Source organism: Branchiostoma belcheri, unplaced genomic scaffold, assembly GCF_001625305.1.
Source record: "Branchiostoma belcheri isolate BF01 breed outbred unplaced genomic scaffold, Haploidv18h27 scaffold105, whole genome shotgun sequence".
NCBI classification, from domain to species: Eukaryota; Metazoa; Chordata; class Leptocardii; order Amphioxiformes; family Branchiostomatidae; genus Branchiostoma; species Branchiostoma belcheri.
In genome coordinates, this window is record NW_017802436.1 from 689,251 (window position 1) to 708,987 (window position 19,737).

The 19,737-nt window shown below is 40.7% G+C and overlaps 1 protein-coding gene and 1 pseudogene across 1 annotated transcript; both read right to left on the minus strand.

Moving 5' to 3' along the window:
• The window catches only part of LOC109477296, a 7,382-nt pseudogene extending 6,192 nt beyond the window's left edge, over positions 1–1,190 (minus strand).
• A 6,345-nt stretch (positions 1,191–7,535) lies between these two features.
• Positions 7,536–18,369, minus strand: LOC109477298. The gene is made up of 18 exons (XM_019778417.1): positions 18,339–18,369; positions 17,858–18,106; positions 17,155–17,259; positions 16,775–17,023; positions 16,463–16,549; positions 16,143–16,238; positions 15,752–15,976; positions 15,347–15,505; positions 14,480–15,049; positions 14,040–14,273; positions 13,822–13,869; positions 13,526–13,573; positions 13,086–13,316; positions 12,769–12,864; positions 12,497–12,604; positions 11,297–11,428; positions 8,522–8,836; positions 7,536–8,227 (listed from the first exon to the last, which is right to left on the minus strand). Exons 1-18 carry the CDS (start codon positions 18,367–18,369, stop codon positions 7,536–7,538), a joined length of 3,675 nt encoding a protein of 1,224 aa, XP_019633976.1.
• Between the last annotated feature and the right edge of the window lie 1,368 nt (positions 18,370–19,737).

Genomic DNA, 19,737 nt, shown 5'->3' on the forward strand with positions numbered 1-19,737 from the left:
AATGTTTTCATTGTCTCTATATGTAAACGGATTTAACGCTGTAACTATTAAATAGACGGAAAATTTTGTCTTCAGTGATTTCACGTTTTCTAGACCGTGCAGGTTATTTTCTTACCTTCCACCTTATCATCTGAACCAGACTGAGTTCTCGGTTTCTTCGACGTTTTCGCAGGGGTCGGATTTTGGTCCTCGTTGTTTCTTTTCTGCCCGGCTCCATTTGTCTCACGTAACTCTGTCAAATGAAGAATTCAAACACATCATATGCTGGTATAGATTAGCCAGAGACCTGAAAATATCAATAGAATTGTACTCGACAAATTGCTCCATCTAAGTAACCTTTTTTTTTACTTAGTCAACGTTAAGTAACGATTAACCAAGAGGCTCAATGAGGTTCAATGAAGTTCAGTAACTCACAACTAAAAGATTTCTTAGAAATTGTGTGGATAAGTAAATCACTTATTCTTCTCTAGTTATTCAGCATTAGGGAATGTGATATTACACGCGAGTACTTCTCACTGGTAACACAGATGACAAACGCACCTTCTAAACTCTCTGCTGTCAGCCGTTCACCGATGTCGATGAGTGCCTGCTGCAGAGCCTGTAGAGTAGCTCCTCTTCCCTCCCTGTTTCTCCATCTATTCAGCATTTCTCTGCACCTGTGGTCTTGATCAGGCTTCAATGTCTCAATTCCTTTTATTTCGTTCTCGTTGAATCCCAGCTTCCGGGCCAGGTCGTCCCACTTGTGACTGACGCCTTTGATGACTTTGTCAAAATATTTCTGCACATCAACTGGCCATGGAACATGGATAAAAGAATGTCATCACAAAACGAACAAGGTTGTTTAGGAATTCAAACATTATTTTTTTCGTGGTCATTATGCAATACGTCTCAAAAAAGAGTACGACTAAGACAACAACTAATCTCCCTATAATCAGAAAAATCATGATGTTGTCAAATACAACAAGGATTTCCAAGTCATGTAAAATGATTTCAAGCATTCAGATGACAATATTGTTAATGAGAAGTATTAATAGAGACATGTCGCTCACAGCACCGAACCTACCAGCCTCGTCGCCTAATCGTAAAGTTGCCAACGTACTTTTATCCAACTTTCAAGTGGTGGATAAAATTTGGTATGAACATAACTTACCACCGTTTTCTTCTGGCTTCTCGTAGTCTTCTGGGTTCATCTTTGTGTCTTGTGTTGCAGCAAATTCTGTTTAGGATGCAAAGGTACAAAAGTTTCCAAAACTGGCCAGACAATGATACCAAGCCCTACCCACATGCCAAATATGATTATGAGTCATCTTTGCCTTCTCGAGTTCTACCGTTGAGACACACACACTCACACTCACACTCACACACTCACACACACACAAACACACACACATACACACAAACACTCACACATACACACACACACACGCACACACACACTGTCACACACACACACACACACACACACACACACACACACACACACACACACACACACACACACACACACACACACACACACACACACACACACACACACACTCACACACACACATACACAAGGTAATAACAATTGAAACCCTTGTTTACAGCATGGGAAATTATGATAAACACAAAAGTTTGAGTAGTTAATACTTAAATGAACGTTTTATGATTTTTTAAACGATAAATGGAGAGGTTGATTAGTTCATTTACTGACGGTACATACATACATGTACAATTTTTGTCAGTTCAAAACAATCTAATCTCTAACCTTTGACCACCCCCCTCCCCACTCGCATGTCAGACGACCGAGTCAAGTGAACCCTTGTGCAAATAAAATATCCTCATTCAACAAGGGCCAACATGACATCTTTCCAACCCTGTCCGAACAAATATTACAGATTTCCTACTCCCACAAGCATTGCCTCCTCTAGCTGGGAACATTGACTAACCAAAACGGTTGCTGTGTCTTAAACCTTGCTTTATTTAGTACAATAACATAAGTGAACCCATGTGCAAACAAAAATGCCCTCACCCAACAACGGCCGACATTCAAATTTTAAGCGCAATCCTTCAAACAAATACCAGCCCAAACAAATATCACATTCCTACCGCCACAATCATTTCCTCGACTGGGAACATTGATTAACCAAAACGGTTGTTGCGTCTTAAAAGTGCTTCATTCAGAGTTCCATATGAATCATCAGGCACGGTTCTGGATATCCTGAACCGTGCCTAATCAATGTGGAGACTATCCAGAACCGTGACACTAACCCTAACACATTCAGACATATAACTAGATAGGCACGTCTTTGGGTAGGATGAAGGTATCCTGTTGTTGTTAAAAAACGCATAGCACATAGGGATTAATCTCCAAGCAGATCCCTCTCGGTGGCAAAAAGACAGTATCAAATTGGCCAGACAGTATCCATTAGCCAGAGAAGCTCTGCGGCCACCGACGGGTGGGGGTCAGGACAAAAAAAAAACGGCCATATATAAAAAGGTAACGATCATTCCCCACAACCTCTGCTTGGAGAGTAACGGTTACATAGGGATGACGTCACATTTCCGCCTAAAAATGCCCGGATGTGGGGAATCCCCTTACAGGTGAGCAGAACAAAACTTTACTCAGACCTTAAAATGGCGTCACATGTTACCTAGCACCCAAGTTATATATACTCTCTCTTCGTCATTACAAGATGTTGTCCCAGGTATCTCAAGAAACCACAGAGTCTGACACATTTGATAAGAAAATATTTTCTATGTTACTAGCCCTTTTTCGAAGGTTTATACACCGTTATAAGGGTATTCACGTTCAAGTCAATCAAATGGCATTTTCTATTAGGTACAGCAAATACGATAACAAGAACGTTAGATGGTAGAGAGTACTTCAAACTGTTGCTCCAGGGAATGGATCTAAAACTTACTTAAACTGCAGGATTCGTTACCCTTGGCGACACACTAAGGTAAGTACTCCCCACTGTGCTTCTCCAGCAGCTTGAACAGTGAATTGACCCCAATAAATACATAAACTCATAAACATCCCAGACTGTCCCTGCCCCAGAAACAAAAGGCATGGGCAGATTAGCATAATACTGGTCACTTTTTTTTTAATTTTTCCTACACGGTTTTCAAAGTAACAATACTAAACCGTGCAAAATGATCGGGATAGTTGTAATTGAGTCACATTATCAAGAAAAGAGTACCTGCAACATTCAGTTTTTGGAATCCAACCCTGTGGTAAAATTTCAGTTTTTCAAACTGCCCTGTCAAAGTTGTATCAAAGTGTCTAATTGTAGATGTCTACATGTAAAATGTCAACCTTAGCTTTGATAATAAGTGTGTCTAGAAATATGGCTTGCGTGTTAATTTGGTAGTATGATAAAACAGTACATGTAGACTCAGGAGCTCTGTTAGAACTGTACAAGTAACTGCCGGCCAATCTCTATCACACTACCAGGCAAACCTTGGCAAGACAGTGTTGTCATTACAGTTTATATTCTTGGTTAGATGAGGCCAGCTTTTTTTTTATGTACAGCTGTACATAAATTCCTTATATGTTTCAAACCAAATCTAGTGTCTTGAAGAGTATTTAATAGTCACCGCCAGTCCTGTGCCCATGTTACCACCACGACAGTCAGGGATAGAATGAAGCCTGGTAGTTTACGTTAGCCGACTTTATTGGGTGCTTATATAGTACAAGCGTGGTCTTTAATCACTTACCTTTCTGATGTGAATTCTAATTATAAACAGCTGAAGTAAAAATTCTGGGGTCACTTTGACCCCACTGGAACAGGCATAAACTTTCTAGGATAACTCAATCAGCAATGTTCCAATGTCCGTAGAATGTATGAGACGTAATATAAGACATATATACACACAAACTCATAGAAGGAATTTCGTTTTTGACAATAAATGTCAAAATGGCACATATTTATATACGTCTGACCTCAGTTTTGCTCCCATACGGTGGTTCGAGGGCTTGAATAAAACAGATCTTGTGAACTGGCCAGTACATCCTGACCACACCAATCAGTTTATAAAAACAACAAATTACTTATTAAAGGAGTAGCTACGGCACAATTCAAGTATGATATTGATAAGTCAAGCCGATAAATATGTCTAAAAACACAGTCGATAAGGAAACCATTGTACCGCATAGAAAAGCTTAATATGTTGTGAAATATTGCATGTTGTCTCACTCGCGACATGGTCAGTTAAAATCTAACTTACAGAACAGAGTTGATTGAAGTACAGACCCATTTTACGAACTGTAAACCCCTTACAAGTATGATGTGCTGATAAAATTGAGAATGCCCGAGAAAAAACAGTCTTACCTGATGGGATTTTAGGCCAAGTTCTTCTGTGAACGTTGCTTGTGACGGTAGGTAGTCAGGCACACAACAGGACGCCTTCTTCAGACTGTCACGGCCACGACTGGACTACACGTACCCTAACTGACATCTGCCAACTCAGGTGTACTTGATAAACAAGGATCATGTTGTATTGGGGCCCCTTAATCGGTGAAAAAAGTCTCCGCGAAATCCACAAAACATGGCGTTAAAGTTAGAATGGCGTCATTGGAAAGTACCTGGTCAGTCACCCTGCACCGAGTAAATATCATAAACAATACAAGTGCCCCCCTCTCTCCCCAAATACACAGGCACGTACACACACACTTACAATCTCTCATACCAGCCAGTAGATCGGGGGGGGGGGGGGCATTATGGAAATGTAGTTAATATGTACTTAGTGGGTGCCATACTTTGTACCCTGTACAACTGTTGTGTAATAAAGTAATATACAAAAGGACGTGGATATTCTCGTAGATTATCCAAACTAAACGTACATGTAGCTATCATTTGCTACTTGTTATTTCTCAACCAGGACGGCGTTTTCTGCAACACAAATTAAATAACAAAATGTGTCAATTCGTCAGGAGGTTCTCATGAAACCAGAGACCACAGACAAGTAGCGACTGTCTTTTATACTTCGTCCTACCACAAATGTGATCGTTGCTTTTGGAGGGAGAACAGAAAAGTGTTTTGCTACCATTTTCTTCAATGAAGCCACCGTCAGAAATAATTCTAGTTCATCCATAAAATCACTTCACACACAGACACATGTAGATAGAAAAATATATTTTCTTTCATTTCTGTACAAAATATACACACAGATGTAATAAAGAAAATATATACACTTCAATCCAATACATCTTTAACTGCAATGTAGTTATGTACAGTTTATATACAACACATGTGATATATATTACAGTCTTTCAAGGAATGTAGTTGGTAGTTGACAGATTCACAATCTAAAGTATCTTTGCTATAATCACGAATAACGCCATGTTTTACATTTAACATCAGATCCATTGGATGAAACTATTACTTGACTAAAATGTAGTTATGTACAGTTATACAACATAAGTGTTTAACAATATATATTTACAGTCTCTTAACCCTAAACAGTACACCTGGGGTCCGCGCGGACCCCAGCACTATATATTCTGTAGTATCTTTTTTGTTTCTAAAGATTTTTTTCTGAAATTTTAGGTAATTGTCACCCACAAAGTTGTCTCTCAATACAGTACAGAAAACTCCGTTTCTACCATTTATAAAAAAATTATATCTGATTTTCTTTTGGGGTCCGCGCGGACCCCAGCCGGCTTTCGATCATAATGGATACACTGGCGTTCTTATACATTACCTTATTTCCGTTTTTATATGTTTTTATGCACTCATCTTATGTCTACCAAGTTTTCAGAGAACGGTGTAGTAATAGAATTAAATTTTAATAACTTTGGTGTAATTATGACGTCATATGACGTCAGAGCTAATAATATAGTCCGCCATATTGAATTTTGACCAATGACGTCATCAAATTAGCATATTCTATGCATATTAAATGATTTAACTTATATTTAATTATGTAAGATGTTATTAATGTTGGAAAAGAAGTGTAATTTAATATAAAAGTCAGAAAATTTTTATGTTTAAACCAAAATTACTTCTATTTTGAAAAATAGAAACCCGTTGCCATGGCAACACAAAAAACATCAACTTACTAGTATCAAACTAATATGAACTTTTTTCCAGAGACATTTTAGGAAAGGTCTCCAAATTTGATACTTCTAGCGCAAGCCGTTTAGCCGCTATCTGAGATCAAAGTTGGGCCTCAAAAGCCCCTTCAGTCTGAAATGGGTTTAAAAATCGGGTATTTCTTCTTGTCTTCTTTTCTTCACCAAAAAATAGAAAAAGTTCAAAATGTATGATATTTGTTTGTAATGTGGACACAGAGGTTCCCACATCAGTTTGCAAAACAATTGAGCTGGTAGCATGTTGATAATTTCTAAAAATTAGCAAAAAACTGCTCTGGGGTCCGCGCGGACCCCAGGTGTACAGATTAATCAGTCCGGGAAGGTGTACTGTTGAGGGTTAAGGAATGCAGTTGGCATTGAAGTATCTAAATTTACCATACTCACGAATAACGCCATGTTTTACATTAACATTACATCCATTGGATGAAACTATTACTTAATAACCCGGATGGGAAAATGGAAAATATGTACAACTTGATAACCACAGACGGAAATGTCGGAAAACAACTCAACTAACTTTACTTTTTATGGTGATGATCATCATCTTAAACTTTTATACAGTTTATAGTTATACAGTAAAAGATACATACAAAAATACATGCCGTTACAGTACACCCTATGTACCTTTCACGTCTAACAGCGGCACCTTTTTGATAACCACAGATGACTGAAAACAACTCAACAAAGTTTTTATGGTGATGAGCATCATCTAAAAACATTTATGCAGTTTATAGTAGTTATACACTAAAAGATACAAACAAAAATGCATGCTGTTACGTAACCATTCTAGTTCTATGCACAATGCTTCACTGACGGTCTAACAGAGGGGCACCTTTTTCAGTACTCTACCAACGTTGCAACGTTAACGTTACAAAAATACTGTGCATTCAACTAACATCACACGAATGTTGTAATTATTTGGAGCCTGTCACCAATGGACATGGAGCTAAGATTAACTAGGCCAGGAATGGAGAGGGGAAAGCTAACAGATTGGACCCTGGAGTTAATATGAAAATACACTGAATTTGAAATGAACAAATGTAGCACTCTTATAAACTAACAGACGTGCTTTGTTTCCAAACTAACATCACGAAAAAACTGAAATGTACACGGAGTTTGTCATTAATCATATAATGGATCCAACAGTAACCTCTTGATACTAATGACAGGAACGAATGAAGAATGAAGAAACGAATCGCCATTGGTGTTTAACACATGGCATTTAAAAAATCTACAGTACCCAACTACCTTTAAAATGGCATTTTCAAGGGCTTTTTGACTCCCGAAGGGACAACCATTGTAGGAGGGGGAATTCTACGACTTGAAGCCAATCCTCCAAGCACCTGTTCTACGAGACTGACCAAATAAAACAGATGGGTTGTTTCATCATGGGGAGGTACTAGTACTAGTAGTACTCTATGAAAATAAATCACGAACAAAGAGGAGAAAAGACAACTCAGGGTGATGCTAGCTGTGTATTATTTGACCTGGGACCTTCATGACTAATCACATGACTAATCACAACATTCAGTTGCCTGACCTTCACTTTTATCAAATATGTCCAACTCCCCAACCTCTCCAACTGCTGTTCCTCCCTCCGTGCACCCTCCCCACCTGCCAGTGCAGCCTCGCTCACATCAGCCTGGCTGCCGTCATACAGGAGGTGATCCTTCCACCTGTAAGCCTTGCCCTTCATGGTTCTCACAAAGTCCCGGACCCCTTCAGCACTGAACATGTTATAACCCAGATCGACGTCCTCCACAGCTGTGCTAAGCTTCAGCCATGCAGCTATGGCGGGGAGGGACTCGTCACTGATGGAGTTGTAATACAAATGTACATGTCTCAGGAAGGGAAGGTTGATAAAAGGTTTCATCAGTTCTCCAACATTAGAAAACTTGTTAAAACCAAGATTTACCTTCTTCAGTTTCTGACATGAACTAAGACCTTTAGCAAGACCAGGCACTGCCTCATCACTAATGACATTGTGACTGAGATCTATCTCCTCCAAGTTGGGGAGGGGAGGTAAGAAGTCTCCCCTGTCAGACAACTTGTTACGGCTAAGGTCCACCTTCTTCAGGTTCTGACATGAACCAATACATTTAGTAAGACCAGGCACTGCCTCATCACTAATGTTATTGTTACTGAGATCTATCTCCTCCAAGTTGGGAAGGGGAGGTAAGAAGTCTCCCCTGTCAGACAACTTGTTATAGCTAAGATTCACCTTCTTCAGGTTCTGACATGGACCAAGACCTTCAGCAAGACCAGGCACGGCCTCATCACTAATGACATTGTGACTGAGATCTATCTCCTCCAAGTTAGGGAGGGGAGGTAAGAAGTCTCCCCTGTCAGACAACTTGTTCTTTCTAAGGTCCACTTTCTTCAAATTCTTACAGAAAGCAAGCCCGTCGGCAAGACCAGTCACTGCCTCATCACTAATGTCACTGTGACTGAGATCTATTTCTTCTAATAGAGGGAACTGTTTCAATATCAGTTTCAACAGTCTCGTCATCTTGTCCAATGACCAGTCCCTTGTCCTAAGCGTAAGAGTCTTCAATGGGTGTTGCACCCCATACAGCTGGTTGATGTGTTCAGCCTCCTCCTCCCCCTGACAGCTGACACAAAGTGCTAACTCCTGCAGGTTGGGCAGCTGAGGGAGGAACTGCAGTAGAAGTTGGACATCACTAGTGTGCAGTGGGGTAACATCGGACCAAAAATATTTTCCACATGTTAGATCAAGTTTTGTTACCTGGCTAGCATCCGTTAAGTTACACAGAAGAGACACAAGATCACCAGATATGTTTTCCCCATACTTCAACAGCAGCTGTTTGTATTGTCCCATTAGTAGCCACAACAGTACTCCCTTATTGGAAATTTTGTTATTATGAAGATGCACAGTCACCAAATTCTCACATGAAGCTAAACATTTAGCAAGACCAGGCACTGCCTCATCACTAATGGCATTGTGACTGAGATCTATCTCCTCCAAGTTAGGGAGGGGAGGTAGGAAGTCTCCCCTGTCAGACAACTTGTTATGACTAAGGTTCACCTTCCTCAGGTTCTGACAGGAACAAAGACCTTCAATAAGACCAGGCACTGCCTTATCACTAATGTTATTGTGACTGAGATCTATCTCCTCCAAGTTGGGCAGCTGAGGGAGGAATTGAAGTAAAAGAATAATTACTTTGAGCGGTTGCGACGAAAAATGCAGTTTTGCTGCGTGTATAGCACCCGTTCTGCTTGAGAGTAGAGACACAAGCTCGTCACTGATTTTGTTTCTAGCAGTCTTCACCTGCATATGTTTGCATTGATCTTGTAGCAGCAACAGCAGTGCCCCCTTATTGGAGATCTTGTTATTGGTGAGATTGACATGCTTTAGGCTCTGACAGGAACCGAGACCTTCAACAAGACCAGGCAATGCTTCATCACTAATGACATTGTAACTGAGATCTATCTCCTCCAAGTTGGGGAGAAGAGGCAAGAGGTCTCCCCTGCCAGACAACTTGTTATAACTAAGGTTCACCTTCTTCAGGTTCTGACATGGACCAAGACCTTCAGCAAGACCAGGCACTGCCTCGTCACCAATGTTATTGTAACTCAGATCTATTTCTCTCAAGGTTCGGAAATTCTGCAATTTTCCGACAAGAGCGTTGATATCCTGACTTGTCAGGTTGCAGTTGGTGCAACTCAGTAGCTCAAGCGGAGGAAACTTTCCAGCCTCTGTACTCTCAGGGGGTAGAGATGCCAGGCCTTGAAATAATATTGACCAAGTAGAGGTGTCGGCATGTACAAAATCAAATTTCAAAGCAACTAGGGATTTCATACTTTGAAAATAGGGCACAAGCTTTTCGATACTATGTAAATATATTCGTGTGGCTGATGTTTTCAAATTGGTATGCCTTCCTTCAAGAGTTAACCTTTGGATATCAGACGGTTGGAAGGACAGAACCCCGGGCCAGACCTGACTACCAGTTTTGCATTGTAGAGTAAATGTTGCAAACCTCATTTTCAATAAACACTCTGCTACAGACCAGTACTCTGTAAATTCTACATTTTCTAGTTTGTGAAGGCACCTTAAAACATTCATCGCCTTGTTAAGATCCTCACTGCTTGCGCGTCTCACTGCGATGGCCACCGTGGTGACATTAGGCGTGAATAACAGTGATTTTGCCAGGTTACCGAGGGAACCCTGCAAGAATGATCCTGACCTAACTGTGATGGTTTGTAAGGAATGAGAAAATTGTAAATATATGCAAATGGTATCAACATCGATATTTTTGTCTGATTTAGCAAACCTGCATTTTGTGGTCAAACTAAGTATGTCTCTAGTACTTGGCATACACTCAAAAAGAGCCGTGTAACTGAGATATTTGACTTGATTGGCATGGTCAACGTTAGATACAGGTTTTTGTTGAAAGGGATATTGTTTCAGTACACTTTTAATACTTCTATTTTTTGGAAGCTTTATTGTTTGAATTAACTTTGTACTTTTGATGAGTTGTGTCATACAGTGGAGGTCATGAAGGGAGATTTCAGGGAGAGCAGACAAGTCCAGAGTTTTGTCAGGAAATAGACTCTCAATGAAAGGTGACAGAGCATCTAGTTGGTTTGTTTCTGCTGTCGTTGTCACGACTGAGAGTAGGTGGTTAAAATCGTTAGACCCTCCCTGTTTTTGCATGAGCAATGTTACAAACTGTTGCAGGTGTGTTGGAGAATCTGTCATGCTCAGGAGGTGAGCAAGACTGCAACAGGTGATGGGCAGGTGGTCTGACTTCTCAGCACAAACTCTCAAGAGGTCTGTACAGTCAGTCCGGGTTCTGACTGTGTGTGCTACCCACACTGCCATGAGAAACTGCCGTATGCTGTCATGTACAAACTGGAAGACATCTTTTGCGTCATTAGACTCAACTTCCTTTAACCAACCAATGCTTGTCTCTAGAATGTCAGAGTCCAACTGGTCTTTGGAAATATACACCGAATTGCTGTTTGTGTGACTTTCAAACGCAGCTTTACCCACCATTAGACAGATGTTTTCATACACGGACTTCCAATGTTCATCGCTGATGTCATTCTCAAAACAGAACTGCTTTAAAGACACCTTCGTAACAAACTTGACAAAAGTTGCTAATGAAATAGGAAAGGTTTGGTACTGTTTCCAGTATTGACACAAGTAAGAGTGGAAAAACCTGTCCCTGATGAGGTGCTTAACCAGTAAGTTACTTGGCCAGCTCTTCTGGATAGACCTTGCCGTGTCTTCATCAGTCTTGAAGAAGTCTTGGATGTAGTCATTCCAGGCCAAGGCGTCTTCTCCTGTTGGATATATGGGAGGGCTGACTGTACTGTTCTGGGATTCTGAAGAAGAAAGAGGTGTCAATCTTACGGCACAATCTTTAAAGTGTCAAATATAAGGAATTATAGACCTTTCACCACAGCCATGGCATATACAACTAGAGTTCCACGATCTCATACCTTCGCCAAATGATGTTAGCCTTTATGACTAAGAAATTATGGATTAATCCCCCTGATTGTGCAAATAGGATCCTATATTGCATCAATTATATCTGTTGATCATATTCTACACCAGAAGACAGTCTTATCTTATCAAAGAATGCCATTATAGCGTTTCCTCATAAATTATGCAAATGAGGTCCTCATTTGAATAAGTGATGTTTAATTATGTTCACCTTCACATAACTTTCAGATATCCCAAGTATGAAATTCCAGGCAGTTACCACTATGTTATTATAATATTTTCTAATTAATTATGCAAATTATGTCTTCATTTGCATAATCGATATCTGCCTGTATTTCTGCCGTTCTTAATTACATATATCACAAGCTTGAATAGTCCTATCATGGAATGCAGCTGATTTATAGAATTTCCTCATTAATTATGCAAATTACATTAATATTTGCATAATTGTAATATTACTATCAAGCATCACTTCAGCTACCTACATGCCAAAAATCACGACGATCCATCAATCGGTTCTTGAATTATCCGCCTTTAAACATTTTCAACTAATCCGAACTGCAGTTCTAGAGCAAGCCGCTAGGGAGTTCAAACTCACATTACTTCTTCCCCAGCACAAGAGCTATCTACCATCTAAATTTCATCACCCTAGCATGTCCAGATCACGAGATATCAAAACCGGAAGTTCAGCTGCAGTACCATAACAAGCCGCTAGGGGGCCCAAAATCTAATCAGTTTCACGTCTCATGAAGACCTACCCACTTACCAAATATCAAGACAATCCATCATAGCCTTCTTGAGTTATCGTGCTGACACACACACACACACACACAGACACACGAACGCCAACGAAAACATAACCTTCTTGGCGAAGGTAATGATGAAAACTGGGTTAATGTTTGAATAGAAGTGTATGTATATAGGACAATAGAATTAGTAATATTTACCAGAATCTAGAGATGTGCTTCGATCTTCCTCAGATACGCTACTTGCCTCCATGTTGCTACCACCTGTTTCTGATTCACTATCAGAGACATCTGGTATCCTTTCCCCACCTACAATGTAGGGTCAAGAATGAAATAATGCAGTTGCTGTGGTTGCAAATAGAATGCTAAGTAACATTTGTCCAGCACTCAACATTCAAAAATATTTTTTTTATCAAACTCCCAGCCTTGCGAGGTAGAACTGGGACTGCTAACCACTGCACCTCCACACTTACCCTCAGGCCCGGCGGTATCCATGTCTCCATCTGGCTTCCCTTTTGCAGCTTCAGATTCCACTTCTGTCAGGAAAATTTGACCAGAAGCTGCTGCATCTGCATAAAAAGCAAGAGTAGGATTGAGTCAGAACATGATGCGACTTCAATGTAAGAAAACAAGTGCTGATATTACGAAGCGGGCAGCACTTGTTTTACAGATTTACAGATTTATCATGATTTATCTTGATGTTATCCATGTATGCAAATGAACTTGCTCTCTCGATAAAAATATCAAGTTACATGCTGTAATAATATGGACAAGAAGAAGCTGTGACTACCTGCAACCTCATGTATCCCAGCATCCCTCAGGGCCTGCACCAACTGTTCCAGAGTGACGTCACCTAAGTTCCTCTCCATCCAATTACAGATCAGCTGGCGAGGACGGAGGGAGGGGGGCTGTGTGGCTGTCAGGTCCCGGATGTAGTCAGTGGTGAAGCCGAGAGATAAAGCCAGCCGCTCCCACATGGAACCCAGACTGTCAGCAACTGCGGCTAGCTGTCTGTCTAGTTCTGTAGATTATATAAGACACATAAGGATGACCATTTAATGATATGGAGAGCTTATGAGATACCTGATCTACATCACATGATATTAAATTTTAGACACCTAGAATACTGTTTTGCAGAAGGAAGGTAAAATAAAGATGGGTTTTAGCGGTTAGTTATTAAAAACACACCTAAGTACCAGCCATCAGTTAAAACATAATGAAATCGTGCACCTGTTTCTTCTCTCTTGAGAAATGGACCCGCCAGCTCACCCTTCATCTCTGGATGGAGAAGAAAAAACGAAACGTTATTATGACACACACACACACACACACACATACAAACTAACATAAAAACACACGTTACCGTATGCTGTTCCGAAAACTCAGCAACGGAGCCTTACTTTCCATCTAGGATTGTGTAAGACCGGTATAGATGGTCATTTGATGATATATAGGAAAGATGAAAGCAGGACAAAGACTTTGATAAGAGTATTTTAGCGATAATCTATTTGAACAGAATCATGTACCTGTTTCTTCTCTCTTGAGAAGTGGACCCGCCAGTTCACCCTTTATCTCTGGATGGAGAAAAAGAAAACCGAAAAGTTATTGTTATACTCAGTATCTATTAAACACTAACTAAAATCAAACACACGTTAACGTATGCTTCTTTCAAAACCCTGCATAGGTTAGGCCATTATCACAGTTGCCTTCAAAACTCTGATGAGCTGATGATATAGGGTTTTACCTGATTTCACATTTCCCATCATGCAGCACGACGGCACCTGTTCAACTGGCTCCCGCTTCACCTGGATGACGTCACCACCACCTGACACCTGCAGCCCACCTGGTCCATCACCATGGTAACCAGGAGGCATGTCATCACCATGGTTACCGCTGCCTGGTGCAGGAGGACCCTGTCCTGTATGTTCCCCAGATGGACCAGGATGTGGGGGGCCTCGGCCTGCTGTGCCACTTGGGTCTGGGGAGGAAGACAATTACAAAACATGTGTCTGACTGTTTTACGTACATGTAAAGCAAACATATAAAATATTAAATTTGCAGGATTAACGTCAATAGTTGTCCCAAAGACTTTAATAAAGATTACACTATGTGAAAACGTATTTCCTTTCAGATTGGACATCAACTGCCATATCAAAAGGACAGTCAAGAAAGTTGATGACATACCCTGGTCTGAGAAGTCTCCCTCCTCTGTAGCAGAGTGCAGGACTCGGACATGTATGTACAAGTCTGCTCCTCCCTCTGCTGCCCTCATGTCGTCTGTGATCAGTTCTCGGGTCAGGGTGTCGGACAGGCTCCCGTCACTGTAGCTGCGCCAAAACGTGTCGAAACAGCCGACATCAGCGAAGTCAAGATAACAAAATACACATCCTCGTTCTGCTTTTCTGAGTGCAGCTTGAAATTGTTCAAAGCACTGCGCCATTTTGTGATATAGTTGTCTGTTTTCTGGATCAAGTACTCTGTCTCTGAAAATTACCTGGGCCACTTCTGCAATCTTATCATTGACTCTTTTCCTTATCTTTAGTTTTGCCCCAGACGTAAGCTTTGGTTTGTTATCATCATCATCATCATCATTATCAGGCACAGCTGATGCAATTCGTCGGAGGGATTTTACACATTTTTTAAACTTATGATAATCCTGAACAGTTTCGTTGTCAAAAACTTTTTCACCATTTTCCACAATTGTGTGATAAATGGTGCTTTTATCATCAGCTGAACCAGTCCTGTCAGCTTCATCTGTAAAACAAACAAGACAGTTTGTGTTATATGAAGAACAATATAACCGATCGCGACATCGCTCTACCTTTAGCCTTGTTTTTCTTAGATGCCAATTTTGCAAGTACAATTTTTGGGACATGTGCATTTTCAAATTTAATTACACACAGTGAATAAAAGACATTGGGTATGGTTTGAATGCTGCAATTGTAATTCGTTTAGTACGTCAGATTGCAACCTTTATGTACAATTCTAACAAATAGCCAATGTTTAGGAAAAGTGTGACTAACTACTTTTACATCCTAATGAGTGAGGTACCTTTAATAGACTCAGGCATCTCCCCTGCCTCAGGGTCAACCTTTGTCCTTTTTTTCTGTCTTGCGGCTCTACTCTGAAGTTTTCTCCTTTTCCTGCTGCTCTTCCCATTCTGCTGTTTTCCTTCCAGTTTGACATTTAATGGTTGCATGAGGGGAGGACCTGCATAAAATAACATTGGATACATATCGTCATGGTTACTTAGCATAGAGACACATGCAATTATGTACAGATCCAACGAGAATCATCATAGCAACTGCCACATCAGTTCTTGTCTAGCCAACTAGGGATTAATATCATGATATTTTATATAGTATAAAAATATTAGTCACCTAAATCTTCATGTCAGCAGATGAAGAATGAAATAATAAATAGCTAAATATCGTTTTGTAATAATTTGTAACAAACCTTCATCAGACTCTGATTCCCCTCCACTAGTTGAACTTGAACTAGTTGAACTTGAACAAGTTGAACTTGAACTAGTGGAACTTGACGATTCATGTTGTTGACTTGACCGTGAGCTTGTGGAGTTTGTCTCATGACCATGTTCTGTCCCGTTGAGATGTCGTGTTCCGTTACTGCTTGTTCCCGCTCTCTGGTCCACTCTGTTCCGTCCGTTGGTACCATTTGATTCTGTGGGTATAAATTTAGACAATCTTTAGGGTAAATCTTTTTGTCCATCCTTGTTGTTACATCTTAAAAGAAACACAGCGTCACAGTCAAGTCTAAGGCATTATCTTACTAATGCCCAGCACCTTAAAGGTGTATCAAAAGTGTGTTAGTTAGCAGATGTACTTACCAGCACATGCACCATGGTAAGAATGTTTTGATTCCTGTTTTATCTGAAGTGAACAGCCACAGGAATCCCGGGTCTTCCTCTTTTTACGACTGGGCTCTAGAACAAAAACAAAAAAACAACAACAAATAAGCATCTATTTTTCATAAAAAATACAACAAGTGACGGTTATATATCAAACTGTGCCCCTGGTTTGATGTTAAAAATTATTCACAAATTCCTGATTTATCAATGGTCTGCAGCACTGATATATAGTGTCATGTTGTATAAAAGTCCTGTAAAAGTGAGGCTGTGCAGGGACCAACATGATAGATGCCTCTTACCTGTCCACTGTTTGTGGTTAGGAATGTGTGCAGGCTTCTTTGTGATGAATCCATTTACTTTGACTTCGTGACCATTGTCAAGTTCATCTGTTGGCAAAAAAAAGAAGAAAGATGCATGAATTTTTATATTTTTGACTGACGAAGACATGAAATAGAATTAATGCTGGGCTTTTCCATTTGTAGCAGCGTACAAAGCTACATGGATGATACTCAGAGGCTCTTTCCATATAAATTTACACGCTTGAGTTCTACAGCAATTTTGTTATCGTAAACATCACCAGCCCAATACTGCCAATAAAAGTACCAGCCCACCTGCAGCACGTAGGAACCCTCCCTTCCTGAGAGCTTCTGCCAGCTTCACCCTACAGGCCTTCCTGCCATGCCTGTCCCTCCACAGCTCCAGGGCCTGTAACGCCTGCTGCTGTTTGCTGTAAGGCTGCCTCAGTTGGATGTTGTAGATGTCTAGTGCAGTCAGGCCCAGCTGATCTTCTGCAAACTTCACCCAGGAGGACCCAACAGCTTTGGCTACAGGTGGGAAATAGTTGTGTCTGGGGGAAGGTCCTGGAAAAGTACGAATCCGCAACATTCAATTCATGTTAAACATAGATGCATTTCAAGAGTTACAGAGTTTACATCGATGCTTTTTATTGCCCGGAAAGAAAAGAGACAAAATTTTAGAATGTCAAACTTACCATTATGCGGATCATTCTCCATCAAAGATGACTCTTCTGATGAATCTTCTTTGTGGGGCTGTTTTCTTTTTCTTTTCCTCTTCCTTTTCCATCTTGTTTTCTTGCCTAAGAGATAGGACAAAACCAATGCATTTAATTAAGGGTTAATGACCAGCCCTGAGATGAATATGGTGTAATAAAGCCTTGTCAGTTGCTATAACCACCGAATAAAGCCACCGAGTGAGCGCAGCGCAACTCACAGGGACATCGGAATAGGGTCATGTTCTATTTGGGTCATCGGCACAGAACCGTGTTTCTTATGGAAGTCTTCCGACGTCATTGGAACATAATTAGTTATTTTTGGATTTTTTGGAACAGAGTCATGTTCTATTTGGGTCACCCGAGGTCAATTGCAGGTGATTATTGGGTTGTTTAATGTATGGATTGGGATGAATAATGACCTGTTTGTGACATTACGCCATCATAAGCCATGTGGAATGGAGCCTTCTCGATTGGTCAACGTCACCCGGCTATCTGATACTAGTAATAGTAAATATTGTCTGTTTGAACAGATTCTGCCAATAACTTCAGAAAATGACTTATTTACATTCCTGTTCTTGCTTTCTTAGTTACTAGCTGAAGGTGTGGGGGTAAGAGCTGCATGTATGGACATGTAATGTTTTTGACAATATGATTTTATCATAATTAGAAATGGGAGACGCACCAACTAATCTCTCTGCTGTCAGCCTTTCATCAATGTTCTCGAGGGCCTGTTCCAGAACCTGTAGAGTAGCTTTCTTTCCGTTCTTGTTTCTCCACCTTTCCAGCACTTCTCTGCACCTGTCGTCAGGACTGCGTTCTGTGGTTCCGATGCCTTTGATCTCATTCCGGTCAAATCCCAGTTTCCGGGCCAGGTCGTCCCACTTGTGACTGACGCCTTTGATGACTTTGTCAAAAACTTTCGGCACCTCAACTGGGGAAGAAACATGGATAAAAGACTTCATCTCATCACAAAACTGACAGGGTTGCTCATGAACTCAAATTAATTATTCTTTCCGTAACCGATATCTTAATAATCATCAATAGTTGGCAACTTGTCAAAAATAGCGCGGAATTTACAGTATTGCATAGCTGGTAGCTAGACATTGAACAGGCTTGGCACATAAAATGAGGCATTTTTTAGCATCAGAATGGTTGATTCTTACCCGGTAGACTGTCTTGTTGGTTCCCCGCCATTACTAGTATTTTGCTGATAGTGGCTCACATGTTACCTGTGCGATGCAGAAAGTAGATTGACTAAATGCACTTCTGTCACCCTTTATTGTACATCACAAATTAGATTATTTCTACCTGAATTGTAGATATTATATTATAATCATCATTAAGTATTAAATCATATTGTAACCTTTCCTCAATTAGATATAAGGCAGCGATATTTAAACTACAGAGAATGGAACCCAGACAATTTCATGTCTATATGATAAGTTATATTGTCAGCACATTCAGCTATAAACTTATCACTCGGACGTTTAAACTAACGCCCTACGTTCATCAACAAAGTAGATAAAACGCATTAAAACGTTAAACGTGTATAAAACGTGTTTATATACCTAACCCATAAACGCCAGTAAACTACGCCGTTACAAACGCCACACAAACCAGCGTCTTTTTATATCATAATGACAACCCGGAAGTGAGCCCCCCTCCCCACCTTCCATTTTTCCGTGCGCTATACTAGCTACCAGTACGCTTTTCTGTTATCTAAGCCGAATTACGAACTGTGCAGACATTTAAAGACCTCAAAAGTGTATAACTGTGTTTCTGGCACAATTTAAAAGTCTTACCTGTATAAAATGACATTCAAAATTATAGCCGTGGCGACTCTTGCCTCGGGAAGAAACGCGTGGAAAGGGCTAGAACCGAACATTTCACGTTGGCTGCCCGATGCTCCGTTTTCGCCCCGGTTTTTTGCTGCCTGGAGCTTCCCTGCAATTTTACCCCACAATTGGCCGGGTTGTCGATGTTCAGATCAGCCTAAATATTCCACAGCGCGACCGATTCTACTCAAATCGCTCTTTTTTTTTTTTCACTCCCGGGCGGCCATTTTGTTCATTAATGTCCGGTGCCGCCGTCGGGAAAGTTCGGTAACTTTCGGTAATGTTCGCTCGGGCTTCGGTAGGCGCCCCCAGGCGCCCCCTACCATGGCAGTACGTACTACAGTGAAACTACTAGTATATCAGCAGACAAAAAACGTGGTTTGATGGTTTTAACTCGTGTTAAATTCATGTTTTGATCTCTGTTTCTGTCGCAGTGTGCCGTTTAGGTCGCGATCTTAGTAAAGAGGATAATAAAGTATTCCTACAACCCAGAATTTGCTGTTTGTTCAAGATTTAAAGTAGGAAAATATTGCCAGTAACCTTGAACTTGCACAATCTATTCATTAATCAGTTTATATTGGAAACAGTGCCATTAACAAATGTCTGAATACACAGACTAGCAAGCACAGAGAAAGAGGGAGAGAGAGAGAGAGAGATAATGAGGAAGAGAGGGTAGGGAGGGGGAAGAGGGAGAGGAGAGAGGGAGGGAGAGAGAGGGAGGGAGAGA

Excerpts from the sequence above, each read along its gene's own strand:
- LOC109477298 (XM_019778417.1), bottom strand. The coding sequence starts at position 18,369 with ATGGCGGGGAACCAACAAGACAGTCTACCGG. Across the intron at positions 16,239-16,462 it reads TAACCACAAACAGTGGACAG|AGCCCAGTCGTAAAAAGAGG; the intron begins GTAAGAGGCATC and ends TTTTTGTTCTAG. Across the intron at positions 13,574-13,821 it reads TCTCAAGAGAGAAGAAACAG|AGATGAAGGGTGAGCTGGCG; the intron begins GTACATGATTCT and ends TTCTCCATCCAG.